This window comes from Bombina bombina, chromosome 6 (assembly GCF_027579735.1).
Source record: "Bombina bombina isolate aBomBom1 chromosome 6, aBomBom1.pri, whole genome shotgun sequence".
NCBI classification, from domain to species: domain Eukaryota; kingdom Metazoa; phylum Chordata; class Amphibia; order Anura; family Bombinatoridae; genus Bombina; species Bombina bombina.
The window spans coordinates 547,618,867-547,642,631 of record NC_069504.1 but is presented as its reverse complement, the minus strand read 5'-3'; the positions used below and the strand labels follow the sequence as shown (position 1 = coordinate 547,642,631).

Below are 23,765 nucleotides of genomic sequence, written 5' to 3'. Positions count from 1 at the left end.
AGTAATTTATAAGGTGTTGTTTGGACACTTCATTAAGTGGTCTGCTTACATCTTGTTCTTTTGGCCTGTCCTGATCATAGCCTTGGAAATCACTTTTTATAAATTTCTAAGTTTAGAAATATATTTGTATGTTTTGTATAGCTAAGGAATTCACTTGTAACTGCTGTCAGTGGTTGTGATCAGAGCGTTACCACTATCTGTTGTGTAAACTGCATCAGCACCATAGCTCCAGAAACCTTGCACTACATGTGGTCAGAGATGACAGCTGTTACATATCATCCTGTTACTGTCACTAAATCTCACTGTGTGACACCTCTGACTTATTAGGTGCCCCAGGATGACTTCTACACAGTTATGAGAAGAAACAAATATAAATCACATTACTTTTGAGTTGTAAAGCATTAATATGGTCACTATTTGGCCTAATGTCTTTACATTTGTTTTACTGTATGTAACAAATTGTGCATTACCCTCCCTTGTTTTACAATATGTTCCCTGGCAGGTGTTGTATAACAACATCACCAGAATTGGGAATCACTATATTACATTTTAAGGACTGACATTTTCTAATTATTAGTGTGGCCACTAAATGGATTTAGAAAGCACAATCATATTTTTATTCTGTAACAGCAGATGTGCATAGTGTTACTAATTAGCAATCTAGGTTGTTACAAAATAGCATTTGTCAGTAACCCTTTAACTGACTGGAGTTTTTTATAGAACCGATAGCTATTTTTCATCTTCAATTCAATACTTTACACTCACATCTTCGGATTTTCATACATTTTGACACCAACTATTAATTGTTCTACTTTAATGTTAGACACAGTGGCGTCACTAGGGGGGTGTGGGCCGCATCCGGGTGACACCACCAGAATTTTTTTTATTTTTTTTTATTGAAATTCAAAAAAATACAATGTAGAGATGCATAGATTTTTTTTATTAGAGGGGCCAGCATTTGTGAACATTAGTGGGACTGGGGAAGTTGTAGACACTTCATTTTTTGCCCCTTGAGCCAGCGCTGCAATTTCCACAATTTCCTGGCTGCTTTTGCTTGTTTGTACTTTGCTCCTCCCCTGCTCAATTTCACTATGAATGTTGTGGGCGTGCCGTGGGGCTTGCGAAGTTGCGCTGCTAGCCTAAACCTGCCTGCCTATCTGTGCTCACTGCTCAGTGACGTGTGGAGCAGTGGAGTCACTCACTGCTGTGCTGTCTCTCTAAACCGGAACTGGGAAATCATGAGGGGGATGACTGGCACCTGACCGCATGACTGTCTGACACTGTCTCTAAAGTGAAGGAGCCACGTATGATGCCCACCAGACCGGTATGGTTACGGTACACTAAGTGCACACTGAAGAGGTAGGAAGGGAGGGCGGGCGTGGGTCCTGGGGGTGGGCAGAGAGCAGAGGAGATTGGCCCAGGGCTGTGCACTAACAGACTTGGAACAGAGTCAGAGAGCAGAATTTTCATAGTTTGCGCGCCTAAACCTTTTCTTTAGTGATTTATTTTAGAGTGCACTGTTTATCTTTCATTTGATGCTCTGCTGAGCCAGGGAGCAGCTCTAGGCATGAGCTTTATAATTAATGCAGTGCAGTTTATATATTTTGTATGTGTGTGTCTGTCTGAGTTTTTGTGTGTGTGTCTGAGTGTTTTTGTGTGTGTGTCTGAGTGTTTTTGTGTGTGTCCGAGTTTGTTTCTGAGCGTTTGTGTGTGCATCTGAGTGTGTTTTTAAGTGTGTCTGAGTGTTTGTATGTGTGTGTGTCTGTGTTTTTGTGTTTCTGCTTTCTGGGGGGAAGGGGGGGGTGACACCATAACTTACCTCACCAGGTGACACCAACCCTAGTGACGCCACTGGTTAGACATTTATAGAAATGTATCATTTGTTTTTTTCAAAATGATTATTATTTTTTTTTACTTTTAAATGTTTATTTGAGAAATATAATGTTACAAAACAGAAATTATTTTCATGAATAAGGAAATCAATCAATAGGAGACACACAGGACTCCACTATTCCTAAATAAGGACATACATAAATCAGGACAATCCTATATTAGACACCTACAAAAGGACTATCATATATACCATACAAATTTCTCAAAATAGTATAAAATGCTGGAATAATATAAGAAAGGAGTATGCTAGCTGCACTTCATATGCATCTCAAACAGCATTACTCACAATGGGCCAGATTACGACTGGAGCGCTAACCCGAACTCATATTCTTATATGCGCTAACCCGTTCGCATGTTCTCAAGTGCGCTAACCTGACATGAAAATATGAATATTTAACATTCCAATGTTCTTCACATACAAGAATATGCTCTATTTATTCATAAATAACTATTTCTACATGTATCTGATGTTTAGTACAATACATTTCTATACCTATATATGTATATATACAGTATATATATATATATATATATATATTTATATATTTACATGATTATATATAGGTATAGATATATGCAGATATATAGGAATATTTATTTATAAATACTTATAACATATTCTGCTATGTTCAGAACATTGGAATGTAAAATATTTACAGTAAATACACAGTATAACACTTTATTAAATATGAATATTGCATAAATATGAATTTTCATGTTTTCATCTACTTAACCGCAAAGGGCTCCAATGCACTTATATATATATGACTATATATGTATACATATGTGTTGATGTGTTTGTGTATATTTGTCTGTAAATACATATATAAATACATCTGTATACATATATATATATATCTTTAGAGATGGATATATATGTATCTCTATGTTAAAGCCATTTGCCTGAGCCCTTATATCTTTGAGCACTTATAACGTTTTTGTGCAATATTTTTAATTAATCATTTTTATGAGGTGTTATTATGAGTGTAAATTTACTTTCTCGTGTATTTTTGATGTCTTTTGTGCAACTTTTTATTTTCGTTACCACAGCTCTGAAGCCGCGGTAATCATTCTAGAGTAAAATCGCAATTGTGCTCATGTGTCATTTACTTTCAACTTGTAATACGAGCGTAATTTAACCTGCGCGCAAACCGGATATCGCTTGCACACAAACGTTTGCGCTCCACTTGTGATCTGGCCCAATCTTGGGAAGAAAGAGGAAAAAAATAAGTTGCAGTAAAAAGAGAAGGGATCAAGAAAAAGATGGAGGTGAAAGACAAGGTGCGATAAGAGAAGATAAATTTGGGTCTCCTTCTCTCTCGAAAACCTCTCAGTGTATGATAAGGGATAGAAATGGGGTCCAAAAAGAGCTATGTTTCGAAACCCAGTTCATATAGATGAGTGCAAAAAGGTCTACACTATCTAACATAAAGAAAACATTCTTTTCCATTGATATCCTTTGTTAAAAATCATACATAGGCCCAGAAATAGGAATTCACTACTAAGAGCTAGTTGGTCATTGGTGGCTATGCACATATGCCTCTTATCACTGTCTTACCAGATGTGTTCTGCTAGGTCAATAATAGCCACCAATGACCAGTAGTAGTGAATTCCTATTTATATCATATGCCGTTACATCTAAGACAGAGGACCAACTTGGAGGGGACTTCCTTTTTCCAGGACTGAGCGATAGATAGATTCATTGCAGATACGAGATAAATACATAAGTAACTTTGAGGTTTAAGTAGAGAATGAATTCCTATAAGTAGCAAAGCTGTAGCCGGAGATTTAAGTAATTTAATGCCCAAACTGGCATAAATTCCATAATACTTTCAATTTTTCAACATTTATTAATCCGTCTGAATAATCAGTACTCAGTGCTGGGAGAATTGATGGGCCATCTCCATTATGAACTCATTTCCTTGATAGAATTATTTTAATTCTTGTAAAAATAAGAGCCAGCTAATGCATCCTTAAACCACTGCTGCTTTTATTAAAAATATCACTTTAAATTTCTACTTAAATTACAGCATTTCTTTCATCTTCCAAATTTAAAATATAATTGAGAAATAATTGCCTAAAAATGTCACCTGTTTATATATATCTGTGTCTTCATTAACGGGGATAAAATGTATTGCAGTTCTTGGCCAAAAACAAATCCTAAAGTGGGATGTGTAGAACTTGATAACCTCATTACTCACAAATATAACTGTTTTATAGCAATTATCCATATGAAGCTATTCAGCTGTTAGTTGAAATAATGAATGTCTAATTCTTACTTTGCACATTCATTTGGCACTTCTCTTAACTGCACGAACTACGCTGTAAAAGCTGTTTTGTGCCTTTACTTCAAAGTATCTGGAAATGAGGGATAAATGTAATGCCGCACTTCCAGTCTCATTTCTAAAGGCTGTCGTTGTCTAATATTAAAATACGTATGTTACAGTTTAGCACATTTTTCTGTTGAAAAGGGACATTCACCTGTTCACTACTAAACCAATTCATGCCCTTGTGCTTAAGCTTTTTCACACGTTTGCACTCGTAGAATGTCTCTTAAGGGGACAGTATACACCAATTTTCATCTAACTGTATGTAATAGACACTTCTATAAAGAAGAATATGCACAGATACTGATATAAAAATTCCAGTGTTAAACCTTTTAAAACTTACTTAGAAGCTCCCAGTTTAGCACTGCTGATGAGGTTAGTCTGGGACACCCACTGAAAGAGGTTGAGAAAACAAGAAGAGCAGAAACTTTCCCCTTCACTGCATATGAAAAAACAGATAACATAAACAGGAGCAACAGGAGTCTGTAAACGCCCGTATACATCTGACACTGTGGGGCTTGGTTAGGAGTCTTAAAATCAGCACAATGTTCTTTAAAAAATAAGCAAAACTGTACATTTTTACAAAAACACTCCCAGATGGGCTATATAAATGGGTCATCTACAAAACATTTATGCAAAGAAAAATCTAGTGTACAATGCCTCGTTACGCTTGCTTGAGTCACAATCACTAGGACTGGAAGAGACCTAACATATATTACAATAGGTAGACTATACAGGCACAGACCGTATTCTAGACTGTCTAGTTTGGTCTTCAGTATATGGTGTGAACCTGGAGTAAATAACTTGTGGCTTTTAATATATATGTTTCTTTGATTGACAGAAGAATATTCAGAGTATGTGAAAACATATGCTTTATTTTGTTCTGCTGTTATGTCGTCTATTTATTTTATTCATAGCATGTAACATAAATTCTAGTGCTATTTCTTTATGTACTATATTAAATACATTTGAGCAGATACTGCACTTGATAAAAATTAACAAGTTAAAAGATATACTCAAAATAGTAATATAGGATTAATATTATCTTGTTTTCTATAGCATATATGCGGCTAGATTACGAGCTTTGCAGTATGAGTGAAAAAGCATCGTTATGGCTCTTTTTCACTACCGCTGCTATTACAAGTTTTGCAGATATAGGTGTACCGCACACTTTTTTGGCCGTAACGCAATGTAACTACCGCAGCTTTTAAAAAGTCCTTTTTCAATGGGACTTCCACAGCGCTGGTATTACGAGTTTGCCTGTCAGGCCAAAAAGTGAGCGGTACAGCCTATACCGTCAAGATCTGTACCGTAAACTGAAAGTCAGTAGTTATGGCTTTTATGTTACAACGCCGTAACATAAAACTCATAACTAAAGTGCTAAAAAGTACACTTACACCCATAAACTATCTATTAACCCCTAAACCGAGGCCCTCCCGCATCGCAAACACTAAAATAAAATTACTAACCCATAATTTTCCGCCACTATAATAAACATATTAACCCCTAAACCGACGCACTCCCGCATCGTAAACACTAGTTAAATATTATTAACATCGCCGCAACCTACATTACTGTTATTAACCCCTAATCTGCTGCCCCCAAAATCGCCGCCACTATACTAAAGTTATTCACCCCTAAACCTAACCCTAACACCCCTAACTTTAATATAATTAAAATAAATCTAAATAAAAATTACTATCATTAACTAAATAATTCCTATTTAAAACTAAATACCTATAAAATAAACCCTAAGCTAGCTACAATCTAACTAATAGTTGCATTGTAGCTAGCTTAGGTTTTATTTTTATTTCACAGGCAAGTTTGTATTTATTTTAACTAGGTAGAATAGTTAGTAAATAGTTATTAACTATTTAATAGCTACCTAGCTAAAAATACAAATTTAGCTGTAAAATAAAACCTAACCTGTCTTACACTAACACTTAACCTTACACTATGATTAAATAAATTACATTAATTGAATACAATTAACTAAATTACAAAAAAGCCCCACTAAATTACACAAAATAAAAAACAAATTACAAGATATTTAAACTAATTACACCTAATCTAATAGCCCTATCAAAATAAAAAAGCCCCCCCAAAATAAAAATAACCCTAGCCTACAATAAACTACCAATGGCCCTTAAAAGGGCCTTTTGCGGGGCATTGCCCCAAAGAAATCGGCTCTTTAACCTGTAAAAAAATAATACAAACAACCACGCACACAACCAACCCCCCAAATAAAAACCTACCTAAAAACCTAAGCTCCCCATTGCCCTGAAAAGGGCATTTGTATTGTTCTTAAAAGGGCATTTAGCTCTTTTTCTGCCCAAACCCTAACCTAAAAATAAAAACCCACCCAATAAACCCTTAAAAAAAACCTAACACTAACCCCCGAAGATCCACTTACAGTTTTTGAAGACCGGTCATCCATCCTCAACGAAGCGGCAGAAGTCTTCATCAAAGCCGGCAGAAGTCTTCATCAAAGCCGGCAGAAGTCTTCATCCAGACTGCATCTTCTATCTTCATCCATCCGGCGTGGAGTGGCTCCATCTTCAAGACATCCGGTGCGGAGCATCCTCTTCTGACAACGGCTAACGAAGAATGAAGGTTCCTTTAAGGGACGTCATCCAAGATGGCATCCCTTGAATTCCAATTGGCTGATAGCCAATCGGAATTAAAGGTGAAAAAATCCTATAGACTGATGCAATCAGCCAATAGGATTGAGCTTCAATCCTATTGGCTGATACAATCAGCCAATAGGATTGAGCTTGCATTCTATTGGCTGTTCCAATCAGCCAATAGGATTTTTTCAATTCTATCAGCCAATCGGAATTCAAGGGACGCCATCTCGTATGACGTGCCTTAGAGGATCCTTCATTCTTCATTGGCCGTCGTCAGAAGAGGATGCTCAGGGCAGGATGTCTTGAAGATGGAGTGTTTGGATGAAGATAGGAGGTGACGTCTGGATGAAGACTTCTGCCGGCTTGGATGAAGACTTCGGCCCGCTTGGATGAAGACTTCTGCTGGCTTCACTGAGGACTTCTGCCGCTTCGTTGAGGATGGATTTCCGGTCTTCAAAAACTTTAAGTGGATCTTCGGGGGCTAGTGTTAGGTTTTTTAAGGGTTTATTGGGTGGGTTTTATTTTTAGATTAGGGTTTAGGCAGAAAAAGAGCTAAATGCCCTTTTAAGGACAATGCCCATACAAATGCCATTTTCAGGGCAATGGGGAGCTTAGGGTTTTTAGATAGGATTTTATTTGGGGGGTTGGTTGTGTGGGTGGTGGGTTTTACTGTTATGGGGTTGTTTGTATTATTTTTTTACAGGTAAAAGAGCTGATTTCTTTGGGGCAATGCCCCGCAAAAGGCCCTTTTAAGGGCCATTGGTAGTTTATTGTAGGCTAGAGTTTTTTTTTTTATTTTGGGGGGGCTTTTTTAATTTGATAGGGCTATTAGATTAGGTGTAATTAGTTTAAATATTTGATCATTTCTTTTTTATTTTGTGTAATTTAGTGTTTGTTTGTTTGTTTTTGTAATTTAGTTATTTGTATTTAATTAATGTAATTTATTTAATTGTAGTGTAAGGTTAGGTGTTAGTGTAAGACAGGTTAGGTTTTATTTTACAGGTACATTTGTATTTATTTTAGCTAGGTAGCTAGTAAATAGTTGATAATTATGTACTAACTAGTCTACCTAGTTAAAATAAATACAAACTTGCCTGTGAAACTAGCTTAGGGTTTATTGTATAGGTAAGTATTTAGTTTTAAATAGGAATTATTTAGTTAATGATAGTAATTTTTATTTAGATTTATTTTAATTATATTAAAGTTAGTGGGTGTTAGGGTTACACTTAGGGTTAAGTTTAGGGGTTTATAACTTTAGTATAGTGGTGGCGACGTTGGGGGCGGCAGATTAGGGGTTAATAAGTGTAGGTAGGTGGCGGCGATGTTAGGGGTGGCAGATTAGGGGTTAATAAGTGTAGGTAGGTGGCGGTGATGTTAGGGGCGGCAGATTAGGGGTTAATAAGTGTAACGTAGGTGGCGGCGATGTCGGGGGCGGCAGATTAGGGGTGTTTAAACTTGGGGTTTATGTTAGGGTGTTAGGTATAAACATAACTTTTGTTTCCCCATAGGAATCAATGGGGCTGCTTTACAGAGCTTTACGCTCCTTTATTGCAGGTGTTAGGCTATTGGGAAATTATGCACGAGCACGTAAAACCAGCTCAAAGCAGCACTGGTATTTGAGTGCGGTATGGAGCTCAATTTTGCTCAACACTGCAATATTGCCTGCTAACGCCGGGTTTATGCAAACCTGTAATAGCGGCGCTGTAGGGAGGTGAGCGGTGACAATAACTTGCAAGTTAGTACCAAGCAGCTCTTAACGCAAAACACGTAATCTAGCCGATGGTGAAGTACAGAATAGGAACCATTATTATATAAATTATGCACTCAACTAGTATGATTTCACATCAGTTCATGCCAACAAAATTAGAAATGTAAACATTTTTTTTTTGTAGAAATTGGCACTTGATGCAGTAGAGAGTATGGAACCATACAGCATTAGATAAATTTGACATCTACAAAAATTCTGATTACGGAGTTGGGGGTGAACTTAGTTTTTTTTAGACAGAATGATGCTCTAACTCCTACTGAAAAACCCTGAGCATTGCAAAAAAATAACTAAGATCTACCAAACATAAAATGCTTGCACCAATAAATGATCCCATATTTACCCAATTGCTTTTATGTATTAGAGTACCACTAGATTTGGTCTGCTAACATAAACAACAAAATTGGTTCCTAGCAGTTTGTGCAAAGTGACCATTAGTGCAGTAATGATCACGTAAATAGTGGAACCTCCACTTTCAAATAGTAGGTCTGCAGTAATATGGTTGGTGGTAGAGTAAGTACGTACTTCTTTAGAATCACCAGACATCTTAAATCTATTAAAATAGTGCTGTGCTTAATATAAGGGTCTCGTGTCCATCAGTGCATTTTGGGGAGGGAAGTTAGGTCCACCAAGGATTGCCACACTTATAAAATACACATATACAAATCCACAGACATACATATACACGTCTGAGTGCCTTGGAATATATCACATCCCTTTAACTTATTGTTTTAACGTTGTTTATTAATAATATTTTTCTTTTCACTTGTACTATGGAAGTAAAAATGGAAGCACTATGGTTTGCTCTAAAGCGATGTTAATGCATCATAGCACTACCATTGTTATGTTTCACTGGTAATCTAGGCCATGGTATATTGCCAGTATTGTGGTATTTTTTTTAAACCAGCTAGTTGATACGTCTCAGGAGTGTCCTCCAGTAATGTTGGTATATTTATCAGCAGCAATTGCTACCAACGTGTTACGTATTGTAATTATGCATATTAATACATAATAGCAGTATAAAACTATTGTCAGCGATATCTACAATTAATATAGCAGAATTTTGTCAATAAACTCCAGTAAGATGTTAAATCTCTGTAGTGTACCCCAAAATAGCACTATTGAGATATCTATAAATTTGACAACAATATTATTATTAAACATTAATATTTAATCTCAATATAAAATATTCCTAAATCCTGATGAGTTAATCTTTATATACAAATTGACTATATTTATGTAGTAACTGAATATCACATATGACCAGTTATATCTATTAATTTATCAATACAATATTAACATATAAAGCAGGCTATAGAGATATTTAGATTAATTACTATTCAATAGATATTGTCTATTATCCCATGTATGGACACAATGGCCTCTATTTAACAAGGTCTGGCGGACCTGATCCGACAGTGCGGATCAGGTCCGCCAGACCTCTCTGAATACGGAGAGCAATATGCTCTCCGTATTCAGCATTACACCAGCAGCTCACAAGAGCTGCTCGTGCAACATCGCCCCCTGCAGACTTGCGGCCAATCAGCCGCCAGCAGGGGGGTGTCAATCAACCCGATCGTGCTCGATTGGGTTGAATTCCGGCGATGTCTGTCCGGCTGCTCAGAGCAGGCGGACAGGTTATGGAGCAGCGTTCTTTGTGACCGCTGCTTCATAACTGCTGTTTCTGGCGAGTCTGAAGACTCGCCAGAAACACAGGCCATAGCTTGATAGATAGGCCCCAATATTTCTAGAAATTAATCTTAACTCAAAATGAATCATTTAACAAATATCCCACATGAATTTTACAAGAACAATTTGTTTTTAGCCAGAATTATTGATTAATTCAATATATAGCTTATTTAACAACGTTATATCCAAAACTCACAGTAAAATCTTAAGTCTCACAAATCTAATGACATTTCCAGGGAGTACAATTCACTATATTACCCAAAAATAGTCTTATAATACTTTAAATAATTAACCAGAGCAATTTAAATTTATATATTATCAACACAATAGCCAATTTATGTGCAATTCTCAAGAGATTTCACAGTAAATAAGAAAATTGTACTGTATGGACTGCAAAACCCACCAGCTCCAATGAGAGTTCAACTTTTCCAGATATTTCTTATGGTCATACCTGAAGAAGGTATCACTATTTTGCAAGGTTACAGGTCACAGAGTTATTTCTCCTGCCCATAGAGAGGTTTCCAGCCAAGGTTCAAAGAAAGTAGCCTAAACGGTGTGTATCTCTCTTTAACTATGTGAGTCTATCTCTCTTGCATTGTGTGAAAGCCTATATCAGTGATAGACCACTCCTTTATTCTCTAATCCTTGCATATAAATCTTTCTGGGTACACCCTTTGAGCCGGAGTTCACCTCTCATAGGTTACTGGGAAATGTAGCTCTCCTAATAGCGAAACCTTTTGGCTGTAGTACTGGTTTTCGGGAGACAACAATGGGAATGAGACATTTACATTTTTAAAACATTCTGTTTCTCAATTACAGGGATATACTGTATATATTTATAAAATATCTATTTAATACACTTATAATTTCCTAGCCTTAATAAACTATTTGGTCATATGATGTGGGCTATCTAATTTAACTGTGGACGTAATTTTAAGACTAAGCATGAGTATATTGATTTAGTATGTATTCTTATACTTTTAAATATAAGACCTGTGCATAATATTAAATCTATATAATATACATATATACAGTATATGTATATTATGCTGTAAGAGTCATGTTTCCATATTCCATACGTACCTGCACTTAAAATTCTGCTGGAACCAATATCATTTTATATATATATATATATATTTGACTTCATTATTATTGACTATATAATATATATATTTTATTTGAAATCATTTCACATGTCTTAATGTTTAAGAGTATAGACTCATATCTATGATTATAGTTATTCGACAATTTATTTAATATGTATTTATTTCCTCACAGTGGCTTATATATTAAATATTAAATATTTTAAATTCACCAATACAGCTACCCATCTAATACAGCAGACACTTATCTAATATAGTATATCAGGTATAAGGTATATCTCCAAGACCAATATATATATATATATATATATATATACACATGGATATTTTTAATACAATCTGAGTATTTTAACTATATGAAACGTAAAGGGCCAGTAAACCTAGGAAATGTTATATAATTCTGCACATAGTGCAGAATTATATAACATTAGCTTAGCTCCAGGATTCTAAAGTCAATAGTTAAATAGATATAACGCAAGAAAACAGAACTCCGATCCTGGCTCTACTGAGCGGGTCTGTTTCTTCTGCTAAGTGCATCACGGGCACGCTGTCTATTCACAGCGCGCCCGATCGCGCTATTAAAATCAATGTAGCTCTCTCCCGCTCTGGTCTGGTAGCGGGAGCGAGCTACATTGATTTTAATAGCGCGATCGGGCCGGCTGTGATTAGACAGCGTGCCCAGATGCGCTTAGGAGAAGAAAACAGACCCGTTCAGTAGAGCCAAGAGGTGTTCTGTTTTCTTTGTGTTATATCTATTTAACTATTCACTTTAGAGATCTGGAACTAAGCTAATGTTATATAATTCTGCACTATGTGCAGAATTATATAACATTATTTCCTAGGTTTACTGGCCCTTTAAGCACAAGTGCCATATGCTGGCATCTGAGCTATCACCTTTCCAGACAAGGATTGCGTATTCAAGAGTTGCAGGAATTACAGTGTCTTATTTATACATACATAGTGTAAATTAACTGCTTTCCTGAAGATTCTGAGCTTCAAACATAAGTCTAGACCTGCTTCGGCTGTCCACAGTTGTTCGTGTGATCTAGGTAACCGGTTTATCTTGTTTGAAAAGATCTAATCTCATTAAGCGATTGGGTAAAAAATCTTTTGAAACTTTCTAGTTGGGGAACAAATGTTCTATTTGTAGTTTTGGGACATCTTGTCTGCAATGAACTCTGAGATGTGTATTTGGCCACCTCAGACATCCTGAAATGTATGCTAATCAGTAAGGGGGGTTTGTGTCACCCAGTTCAGGCCATTTACAAATGCTGTATCATTACAGATGACAAGACATTTTTTTTAGTGGATATATATGAATTAACCATTAATCTGAATACTTTACAAAAGTCACTGACCTTTTACATGACCAGCTTTATTGAGAATTAAAAACAAAACGATACAGTACAGAAAGTATACAAACCAAACTAATACAAATCAAATGGCAATACAACAAGAAGTGCTGTATTTTTTATTTTTATTTTGCAATCCTTGTATTAAACAAAACAACAAAGGAAGTATAGTGGTATTTCTCTTGTTAGGTGTATCCAGTCCACGGATCATCCATTACTTGTGGGATATTCTCCTTCCCAGGAAGTTGCAAGAGGATCACCCACAGCAGAGCTGCTATATAGCGCCTCCCCTAACTGCCATATCCAGTCATTCTCCAGTCATTCTCTTGCAAGCTCTCAACATAGCTGGAGGTAGTAAGAGGAAAGTGGTAAAATATAGTTAGTTTTTTCTTCAATCAAAAGTTTATTGTTTTTAAATGGTACCGGAGTGTACTATTTTTTCTCAGGCAGCATTTAGAAGAAGAATCTGCCTGCGTTTTTCTATGATCTTAGCAGAAGTAACTAAGATCCACTGCTATTCTCACATATGTCTGAGGAGTGAGGTAACTTCAGAGGGAGAATGGCGTGCAGGGTATCCTGCAATAAGGTATGTGCAATTGAATTAAACGATATCTTACAGCGCTCAAAGTATCCCAATCTTGCTTTTTGATAATGGGGTATCTAGCTGCCCCTGAGATTGATATGTATTAGTAGTGAAATATCAGAAAGCGCCTAACTAGAGGCTATTGGGAGGTGGGTTAAGAGATTAAATATGCTTTTCTATCAAGTGTAGATATTCTTGGTAAAAGACAACACAAGCTTGTATAAAGATGAATATGTAAGCAATATAAGAGTTTGACAAATTTAATACATTAAAATAAAATTAAGCATATAATTAGAAACATTCAGTTAAAAACATGGATCCATGTACATATTATAAAATATTGTACAATATTAATCGATAAATAACAATTGTTTTAAAACGATAAATAACAATTGTTTTAAAACACAAACTTATTCTAAAAATCACAAACTTGTTTTAAAAATTACTTTAAATATTGGGTTGACAAGAAATTGTTGTTATTCAATTCCTTAAAATGTAGTTTGGGTGTATTGCACCAGTTTATTGAGTGTCTCTAATTCCTTAGTGGGAATATCCTCCTCCGTGAAAAAATGTGATAAAACAATGATGGTATAAAAAATAAAAGTGATTCCTTTAAAGTGTTCCAGAAAAAAATCTGTGTTAAAAACAAAAATTCAAAAATTCTGTGTTTAAGAACAAAAATATATATTGGTGTTCTAAAATCGGAAATATGTAGATCGAAAATATATTGGATAAAGTATGATAAAAGTGTAGAAAATTTAACTCAAAAATTATAATCTGGTTATAAAACCAGCAGACAAAGGTGGGGGCATTGTCATCTTAAACAGAACTGACTATGAGGAAGAATGCAATAGAATACTATCGGATCAAAACACCTACGAAATTCTGAAAAGAAACCCTATTGAAAACTTTAAGAGGGATTTGGATGTAATTTTGGAGGATGCACATAGCACTGGGGTACTCAATGGCAAGGAGTTTAAATACATCAGTATAAAACATCCTATAACTCCAGTATTCTATTACCTCCCAAAGGTGCATAAATCCCTAGAAAGACCTCCAGGCCGAACGATAATTTCGGGGATAGGGAGCCTCTCAAGCAATCTATCGGAATATGTGGATAGGAAGTTACAAAAATATGTAACCAAATTACCATCGTATCTGAGGGACTCCACCCAGATATTAAATATATTGGAGGGTATAGAATGGGAAGAACACTACATACTGGTCACGTGTGATGTAGATTCCCTATACACCAATATACCACATGAGGGTGGGATTGGGGCAGTCAACTTCTTCCTAGAAAAAGATGAAGAACTACCCGAATTACAAAGACAATTTATTCTGGATGGGATACAGTATATCCTTACGCACAATTATTTTTCCAATAATGGGATTTTTTATAAACAAGTATGCGGAACAGCCATGGGGACCAGGTTCGCGCCCAGCTATGCGAATTTGTATATGGGCCACTGGGAACTGATCTTTTGGGAATCATGCCCAGCGAGCGCGGACCTGGTCCTCTATAAAGTAATTTTTAAAACAAGTTTGTGATTTTTAGAATAAGTTTGTGTTTTAAAACAATTGTTATTTATCGTTTTAAAACAATTGTTATTTATCGATTAATATTGTACAATATTTTATAATATGTACATGGATCCATGTTTTTAACTGAATGTTTCTAATTATATGCTTAATTTTATTTTAATGTATTAAATTTGTCAAACTCTTATATTGCTTACATATTCATCTTTATACAAGCTTGTGTTGTCTTTTACCAAGAATATCTACACTTGATAGAAAAGCATATTTAATCTCTTAACCCACCTCCCAATAGCCTCTAGTTAGGCGCTTTCTGATATTTCACTACTAATAAGGTATGTGCAGTTAAGTTTTTTAGGGATGGAATTTGCTAGAAAATGCTGCTGATACCGGATTAATGTAAGTTAAAGCCTAAATACAGTGATTTAATAGCGACTAGTATCAGGCTTGCTATCAGAGGTATATACTCTGATTAATGTGCAATATAAAACGTTTGCTGGCATGTTTAATCGTTTTTATATATGCTTTGGTGATAAAACTTATTGGGGCCTATTTTTTTCCACATGGCTGGCTTTATTTTTGCCTAGAAACAGTTTCCTGAGGCTTTCCACTGTTATAGTATAAAAGTTACAGTTGGTGCAGTTAAAATTACAAACTGTGACATTCAGCTTCCCTCAGCAGTCCCCTGCATGCTATAGGACATCTCTGAAGGGCTCAAAAGGCTTCAAACGTAGGAGCTGTGGAAGTTGTTATGACTGTTTAAAAAACATATTTTTCGTTTTGTTAATCTGTTTTTTGTATTAAGGGGTTAATCATCCATTTGCAAGTGGGTGCAATGCTCAGCTAACTTGTTACATACACTGTCAAAATTTCGTTAGTTTAACTGCCTTTTTTCACTGTTATTTCAAATTTTGGCAAAATTTGTTTCTCTTAAAGGCACAGTAACGTTTTTTTATATTGCTTGTTAACTTGATTTAAAGTGTTTTCCAAGCTTGCTAGTCTCATTGCTAGTCTGTATAAACATGTCTGACATAGAGGAAACTCCTTGTTCATTATGTTTAAAAGCCATGGTGGAACCCCATAGGAGAATGTGTACTAAATGTATTGATTTCATTTTAAACAACAAAGATCACCAGAGGATTCTGACGAGGGGGAAGTTATGCCGACTAACTCTCCCCACGTGTCGGACCCTTTGACTCCCGCTCAAGGGACTCACGCTAAAATGGCGCCAAGTACATCAAAGACGCCCATAGCGATTACTTTGCAGGACATGGCGGCAATCATGGATAATACCCTGTCAGCGGTATTAGCCAGACTGCCTGAATTCAGAGGAAAGCGCGATAGCTCTGGGGTTAGACGTAATACAGAGCGCGCAGATGTTTTAAGGCCCATGTCTGATACTGCGTCACAATATGCAGAAGCTGAGGAAGAGCTTCAGTCTGTGGGTGACGTCTCTGACTCGGGGAAACCTGATTCAGATATGTCTACTTTTAAATTTAAGCTTGAGAACCTCCGGGTGTTGCTTGGAGAGGTTTTAGCTGCTCTGAATGACTGTGACACAATTGCAGTGCCAGAGAAATTGTGTAGACTGGATAAATACTATGCGGTGCCGGTGTGTACTGACGTTTTTCCAATACCTAAAAGGTTTACAGAAATTATTACTAAGGAGTGGGACAGACCCGGTGTGCCGTTTTCCCCCCCCTCCTATTTTTAGAAAAATGTTTCCAATAGACGCCACCACACGGGACTTATGGCAGACGGTCCCTAAGGTGGAGGGAGCAGTTTCTACTTTAGCAAAGCGTACCACTATCCCTGTCGAGGACAGTTGTGCTTTTTCAGATCCAATGGATAAAAAATTAGAAGGTTACCTTAAGAAAATGTTTATTCAACAAGGTTTTAGCCTGCAGCCCCTTGCATGCATTGCTCCTGTCACTGCTGCTGCGGCGTTCTGGTTTGAGTCTCTGGAAGAGGCCTTTCAGACAGCTACTCCATTGACTGAAATACTTGACAAGCTTAGAACACTTAAGCTAGCTAATTCTTTTGTTTCTGATGCCATTGTTCATTTGACTAAACTAACGGCTAAGAATTCTGGATTCGCCATCCAGGCGCGTAGGGCGCTATGGCTTAAATCTTGGTCAGCTGACGTGACTTCAAAGTCTAAATTACTTAACATTCCCTTCAAGGGGCAGACCCTATTCGGGCCTGGTTTGAAAGAAATTATTGCTGACATCACTGGAGGTAAGGGTCATACCCTTCCTCAGGACAGGGCCAAATCAAGGGCCAAACAGTCTAATTTTCGTGCCTTTCGAAACTTCAAGGCAGGTGCAGCATCAACTTCCTCTGCTACAAAACAAGAGGGAACTTTTGCGCAATCCAAGCCGGCATGGAAATCTAACCAGGCCTGGAGCAAAGGCAAGCAGGCCAGAAAGCCTGCTGCTGGCTCTAAGACAGCATGAAGGAACGGCCCCCTATCCGGCAACGGATCTAGTAGGGGGCAGACTTTCTCTCTTCGCCCAGGCATGGGCAAGAGATGTTCAGGATCCCTGGGCGTTGAAGATCATATCTCAGGGATATCTTCTGGACTTCAAAGCTTCCCCCCCACAAGGAAGATTTCACCTTTCGAGATTATCTGTAAACCAGATAAAGAAAGAGGCATTCTTACGCTGTGTGCAAGACCTCCTAATAATGGGAGTGATCCATCCAGTTCCACAGATGGAACAAGGACAGGGATTTTATTCAAATCTGATTGTGGTTCCCCAAAAAGAGGGAACCTTCAGACCAATTTTGGATCTAAAGATCTTAAACAAATTCCTCAGAGTTCCATCGTTCAAAATGGAAACTATTCGGACAATCCTACCTATGATCCAGGAGGGTCAGTACATGACCACAGTGGATTTGAAGGATGCTTACCTTCACATACCGATTCACAAAGATCATCATCGGTTCCTAAGGTTTGCCTTTCTAGACAGGCATTACCAGTTTGTGGCTCTTCCCTTCGGGTTAGCTACAGCCCCAAGAATTTTTACAAAGGTTCTGGGGTCTCTTCTGGCGGTCCTAAGCAGTGGCCCCTTATCTAGACGACATCCTGATACAGGCGTCAAACTTCCAAATTGCCAAATCTCATACGGACATAGTGTTGGCATTTCTGAGGTCGCATGGGTGGAAAGTGAACGAGGGAAAGAGTTCTCTATCACCCCTCACAAGGGTTTCCTTCCTAGGAACTCTGATAGATTCTGTAGAAATGAAAATTTACCTGACGGAGTCCAGGTTATCAAAGCTTCTAAATTCCTGCCGTGTTCTTCACTACATTCCGCGCCCTTCGGTGGCTCAGTGCATGGAAGTGATCGGCTTAATGGTAGCGGCGATGGACATAGTGCCATTTGCGCGCCTACATCTCAGACCGCTGCAATTATGCATGCTCAGTCAGTGGAATGGGGATTACACAGATTTGTCCCCTCTGCTAAATCTGGATCAAGAGACCAGAGATTCTCTTCTCTGGTGGCTATCTCGGGTCCATCTGTCCAAAGGTATGACCTTTCGCAGGCCAGATTGGACAATTGTAACAACAGATGCCAGCCTTCTAGGTTGGGGTGCAGTCTGGAATTCCCTGAAGGCTCAGGGATCATGGACTCAGGAGGAGAAACTCCTCCCAATAAATATTCTGGAGTTAAGAGCAATATTCAATGCTCTTCTAGCTTGGCCTCAGTTAGCAACCCTGAGGTTCATCAGATTTCAGTCGGACAACATCACGACTGTGGCTTACATCAACCATCAAGGAGGGACCAGGAGCTCCCTAGCGATGTTAGAAGTCTCCAAGATAATTCCCTGGGCAGAGACTCACTCTTGCCATCTATCAGCGATCCATATCCCAGGTGTAGAGAACTGGGAGGCGGATTTTCTAAGTCGTCAGACTTTTCATCCGGGGGAGTGGGAACTCCATCCGGAGGTGTTTGCTCAATTGGTTCATCGTTGGGGCACACCAGAATTGGATCTCATGGCGTCTCGCCAGAACGCCAAGCTTCCTTGTTACAGATCCAGGTCCAGGGACCCAGAAGCGACGCTGTTTGATGCTCTAGCAGCACCGTGGTTCTTCAACCTGGCTTATGTGTTTCCACCGTTTCCTCTGCTCCCTCGACTGATTGCCAAAATCAAACAGGAGAGAGCATCGGTGATCTTGATCGCGCCTGCGTGGCCACGCAGGACCTGGTATGTAGACCTGGTGGACATGTCATCCTTTCCACCTTGGCCTCTGCCTCTGAGACAAGACCTTCTACTACAAGGTCCTTTCAATCATCCAAATCTAATTTCTCTGAGACCGGCTGCCTGGAGATTGAACGCTTGATTTTATCAAGGCGTGGCTTTTCCGAGTCAGTCATTGATACCTTAATACAGGCACGAAAGCCTGTAACCAGGAAAATCTACCATAAGATATGGCGCAAATATCTTCATTGGTGTGAATCCAAGAATTACTCATGGAGTAAGGTTAGGATTCCTAGGATATTGTCCTTTCTCCAAGAGGGTTTGGATAAAGGATTATCAGCTAGTTCTTTAAAGGGACAGATTTCTGCTCTGTCTATCCTTTTGCACAAGCGTCTGGCAGAGGTTCCAGACGTCCAGGCATTTTGTCAGGCTTTGGTTAGAATTAAGCCTGTGTTTAAACCTGTTGCTCCTCCATGGAGCTTAAACTTGGTTCTTAAGCTTCTTCAAGGAGTTCCGTTTGAACCCCTTCATTCCATTGATATCAAACTTTTATCTTGGAAAGTTCTGTTTTTGATGGCTATTTCCTCGGCTCGTAGAGTCTCTGAGTTATCAGCTTTACAATGTGATTCTCCTTATCTGATTTTCCATACAGATAAAGTAGTTCTGCGTACAAAACCTGGGTTTTTACCTAAGGTAGTTTCCAACAAGAATATCAATCAAGAGATTGTTGTTCCATCATTGTGTCCTAATCCTTCTTCAAAGAAGGAACGTCTTTTACATAATTTGGACGTAGTCTGTGCTTTAAAGTTTTACTTACAAGCGACTAAAGATTTTCGTCAAACATCTTCCCTGTTTGTTGTTTACTCTGGACAGAGGAGAGGTCAAAAGGCTTCGGCAACCTCTCTTTCTTTTTGGCTTCGAAGCATAATACGCTTAGCCTATGAGACTGCTGGACAGCAGCCCCCTGAAAGGATTACAGCTCATTCTACTAGAGCTGTGGCTTCCACCTGGGCCTTTAAAAATGAGGCTTCTGTTGAACAGATTTGCAAAGCGGCGACTTGGTCTTCGCTTCATACCTTTTCAAAATTTTACAAATTTGATACTTTTGCTTCTTCGGAGGCTATTTTTGGGAGAAAGGTTCTACAGGCAGTGGCCCCTTCCGTTTAAGTACCTGCCTTGTCCCTCCCTTCATCCATGTACTTTAGCTTTGGTATTGGTATCCCACAAGTAATGGATGATCCGTGGACTGGATACACCTAACAAGAGAAAACATAATTTATGCTTACCTGATAAATTTATTTCTCTTGTGGTGTATCCAGTCCACGGCCCGCCCAGTCTTTTTAAGGCAGGTCTAAATTTTAAACTACAGTCACCACTGCACCCTATGGTTTCTCCTTTCTCGGCTAGTTTCGGTCGAATGGCTGGATATGGCAGTTAGGGGGAGGAGCTATATAGCAGCTCTGCAGTGGGTGATCCTCTTGCAACTTCCTGGGAAGGAGAATATCCCACAAGTAATGGATGATCCGTGGACTGGATACACAACAAGAGAAATAAATTTATCAGGTAAGCATAAATTATGTTTTTTAAAGTTCAGATCAATATAAGGAGCTGATAAATCTAGCAGTTGTTACAACTTGATATCAGAATTTACATTCTTTGCACATGCACGGTACATATCATACAGTGTCCTGGAAAAAATTGTCTTTTTACCTTCTATACATTTCTCTTTATCAAATCATCGCTTTCTATGTTGCATGTTTAATTTTATCATTTAATTTTACTATGATTTGTATGTTTCATTTCACTGTTCATTTCATTTTCACCTTATGTCTATTTTATTTATTTTTGTGAAATGTTTGTTATTGTTTCATCACCTTCATAAATCCTCTTTTTTTTTTTGTATTTTGCCTTTCTTTCTTTCCCCATAATTTTCTTTAAAGCACCCTCCCTCAAGACTACCAAATGCTGAATGAGGATGGAGAACTTTGGCTGGTATATCAAGGGTTAAAACAGGCCAACAGGTTACCAGAATTATCAAAACTGGGATTTGCATTTTGTTTTACTAACAATGCAGTGGTGAGCTTAAGCCATGTACTAATTCCCCATTATATGCAAATGAAGAGTAATATATAACTAGAGATGAAATAGAAATGAATAAAGCAGAACTCTCAGCTACTGCCATACTAACAGCTATATCAGTAATGTTACCACAAAATGATATTGTTTAGTCATTGGAGGGATTCTTTCATTTTGTTTTATTACATATAAGCACTTTTACATAGTTTTACAAACATTTTGCAGTCTTCCATTTCATTTGCAAGCGTCAGCTGTGTTTACTAGATACATATAATGTCAGCAAGAGAGAAAGCCAGGCTTGGGTCAGCAGTTTGTTACAATTCTGCTTTAGAGCATTGGATTTACAAGGATTGCCACCTTTGTTGAAAGAAAACAAAAATACCAACCATATTAAGCAGCATCAGAATTGACATTACGTGAGCCAGAGAAAAAGTGACTGTCTTACAAAATGTTTGGGTTTTTTCAAACTTCTTAGAAACCATAAGACCTTTGTCTTTTAATTACTGTCTATGTTGATTTTAAAGGGACATTAAACTCAGCCTGTAATCACTGTTTAAATTGTTTAATGAAGAAAAATGAAAAAAACATTGTTTTACACTTCCATTATTTAATTTGGCTGATTTTGCTGTAAAATACCTCTCAAAGGTGTATTTGTTCCACTTGGCAGATATTTGCATTAACTTGCTACCTTCTTCACAACCATTGGCTAGCTCAGATCACAAGCTCATTTACATCTGTATCTAATTACCCACAGTAAAGGAAACCACGAAAATGGATTCCACCATTAGTTTTTAAGAGGGTCAGTCTATCTGAAGTGGTCCAATAATTGCAAAGTTGTTTGTTTCACCATTTTTATTTTTCCTCATTTATTTTTGAGTGATTACTTCTATGTTTTGGTATTGCAAAACCACCAGTTATTTATTTTAATTTTACTTTGTTTAACCACAGCAGCCATCTTTGTGTAATGGCACACAGCACAGTTTTACGGAAACCTCAGTATTTCAGCTCAGGATGGTCCTAGCTCCTTGACCACATTAGAGGGTACATGTACATATATAAATATTTTGCACATTTGGATGCTTAGACTTAGAACCTAAGTCCTAATGTAATCATGTTCCACTTTTAGGGTCAAGTTATAGTGGGAAGGGTACGAGTTTCAGTCCTAATTTTTTTAGGGTGTACTTACATCTTGATTGTAAGACCCCACGGGAATAGGGCTCTTAATTCCTCCTGTATTTGTATGTAAAATGTTGTCTTATATTGTATTGTTTCTCCGTTGTACTTTTATCTTTGTACCCATGGGCAGCGCTGCGGAATCTGTTGGCGCTTTATAAAAAATAATACTTAGGTAAGTGTAGTGTTCATGCAGAATATTTAAGATTTGAAACTTATTTGTTTTACTATTAGGCGAGAGAGTGCAATTTTTTTACATTTACCCTCATTTTCAGGTTGATTATCTCTGGTGGGGAACCGGATAGGAAGCTGAAAAAGAACATAAATAAGTTCTCTATGGTAGCATTTTGCTTTAAAAAAAAATTGAGTTTGAGACTCCACTGGTTACGGAGCGAAGGCTAGTTGAAATCTGGGGAAAACCTAATTTATTCATAAAGATAAGAGAAGACAGATGCGCCACATGGCCCAATATTGTTTGGTCCAAAAATATATTGAGATGTGCATAGATTGAACTCACATTTGTTAAAGCACCTCAGTTAGTGCTATAGAGGCAGTCTTGGATCTCTAACAGTCACCCAGGGGACCAAACTCCGGTAGTAGTGTGTTGTCTGTATCAAATGACAAAAGAGACAAGGTGCCTATATGGCCTAGTATTGTCTTAGCAAAGATAGCAGGATAATAAAATAGGATGGTACTCACAATAGTTGTAGCATCTCCTTTGATGCTATAGAGGCAGGATGGGATCAATATGGTCACCCACCAGACTTAACCAAAGGCTCACTGGATACAGATGAAGGTAGAACCACCATTCGTCAGGAATACCAGGAAAAGGTGTGCCCTCTCACACAGAGGGATAGCAGGCCAGCAAACAAAAAATAGCAAGTGTTCCAGATATGTATAAAAGTTTTATTAAAATCATAAAAACAGGGCAACGCGTTTCTCAGCTCTAGCCTGATGAAACAGCCTAGAGCTGAGAAACGCGTTGCCGAAGCCTGATGAAACGGCCTAGAGCTGAGAAACGCATTGCCCTGTTTTTATGATTTTAATAAAACTTTTATACATAACTGGAACACTTGCTACTTTTTGTTTGCTGGCCTGCTATCCCTCTGTGTGAGAGGGCACACCTTTTCCTGGTATTCCTGACGAATGGTGGTTCTACCTTCATCTGTATCCAGTGAGCCTTTGGTTAAGTCTGGTGGGTGACCATATTGATCCCATCCTGCCTCTATAGCATCAAAGCAGATGCTACAACTATTGTGAGTACCATCCTATCTTATTATCCTGCTATCTTTGTTAAGACAATACTAGGCCATATAGGCACCTTGTCTCTTTTGTCATTTGATACAGACAACACACTACTACCGGAGTTTGGTCCCCTGGGTGACTGTTAGAGATCCCAGACTGCTTCTATAGCACTAACTGAGGTGCTTTAACAAAT

General features: G+C 37.8%; 1 protein-coding gene across 5 annotated transcripts in view; it reads left to right on the top strand.

Moving 5' to 3' along the window:
* MYO5A (myosin VA) overlaps positions 1-23,765 on the top strand; it is a 470,413-nt gene that overhangs the window by 377,651 nt on the left and 68,997 nt on the right. For 3 of the 5 annotated variants that reach the window (XM_053717484.1, XM_053717485.1, XM_053717483.1), the window contains exon 30: positions 21,019-21,099. The exons of the other annotated variants lie outside the window; for them this stretch is intronic. In XM_053717484.1, coding sequence (XP_053573459.1) covers positions 21,019-21,099 — 81 coding nt within the window. The remainder of the gene's footprint in view (positions 1-21,018; positions 21,100-23,765) is intronic. 5 annotated transcript variants of the gene reach the window in all.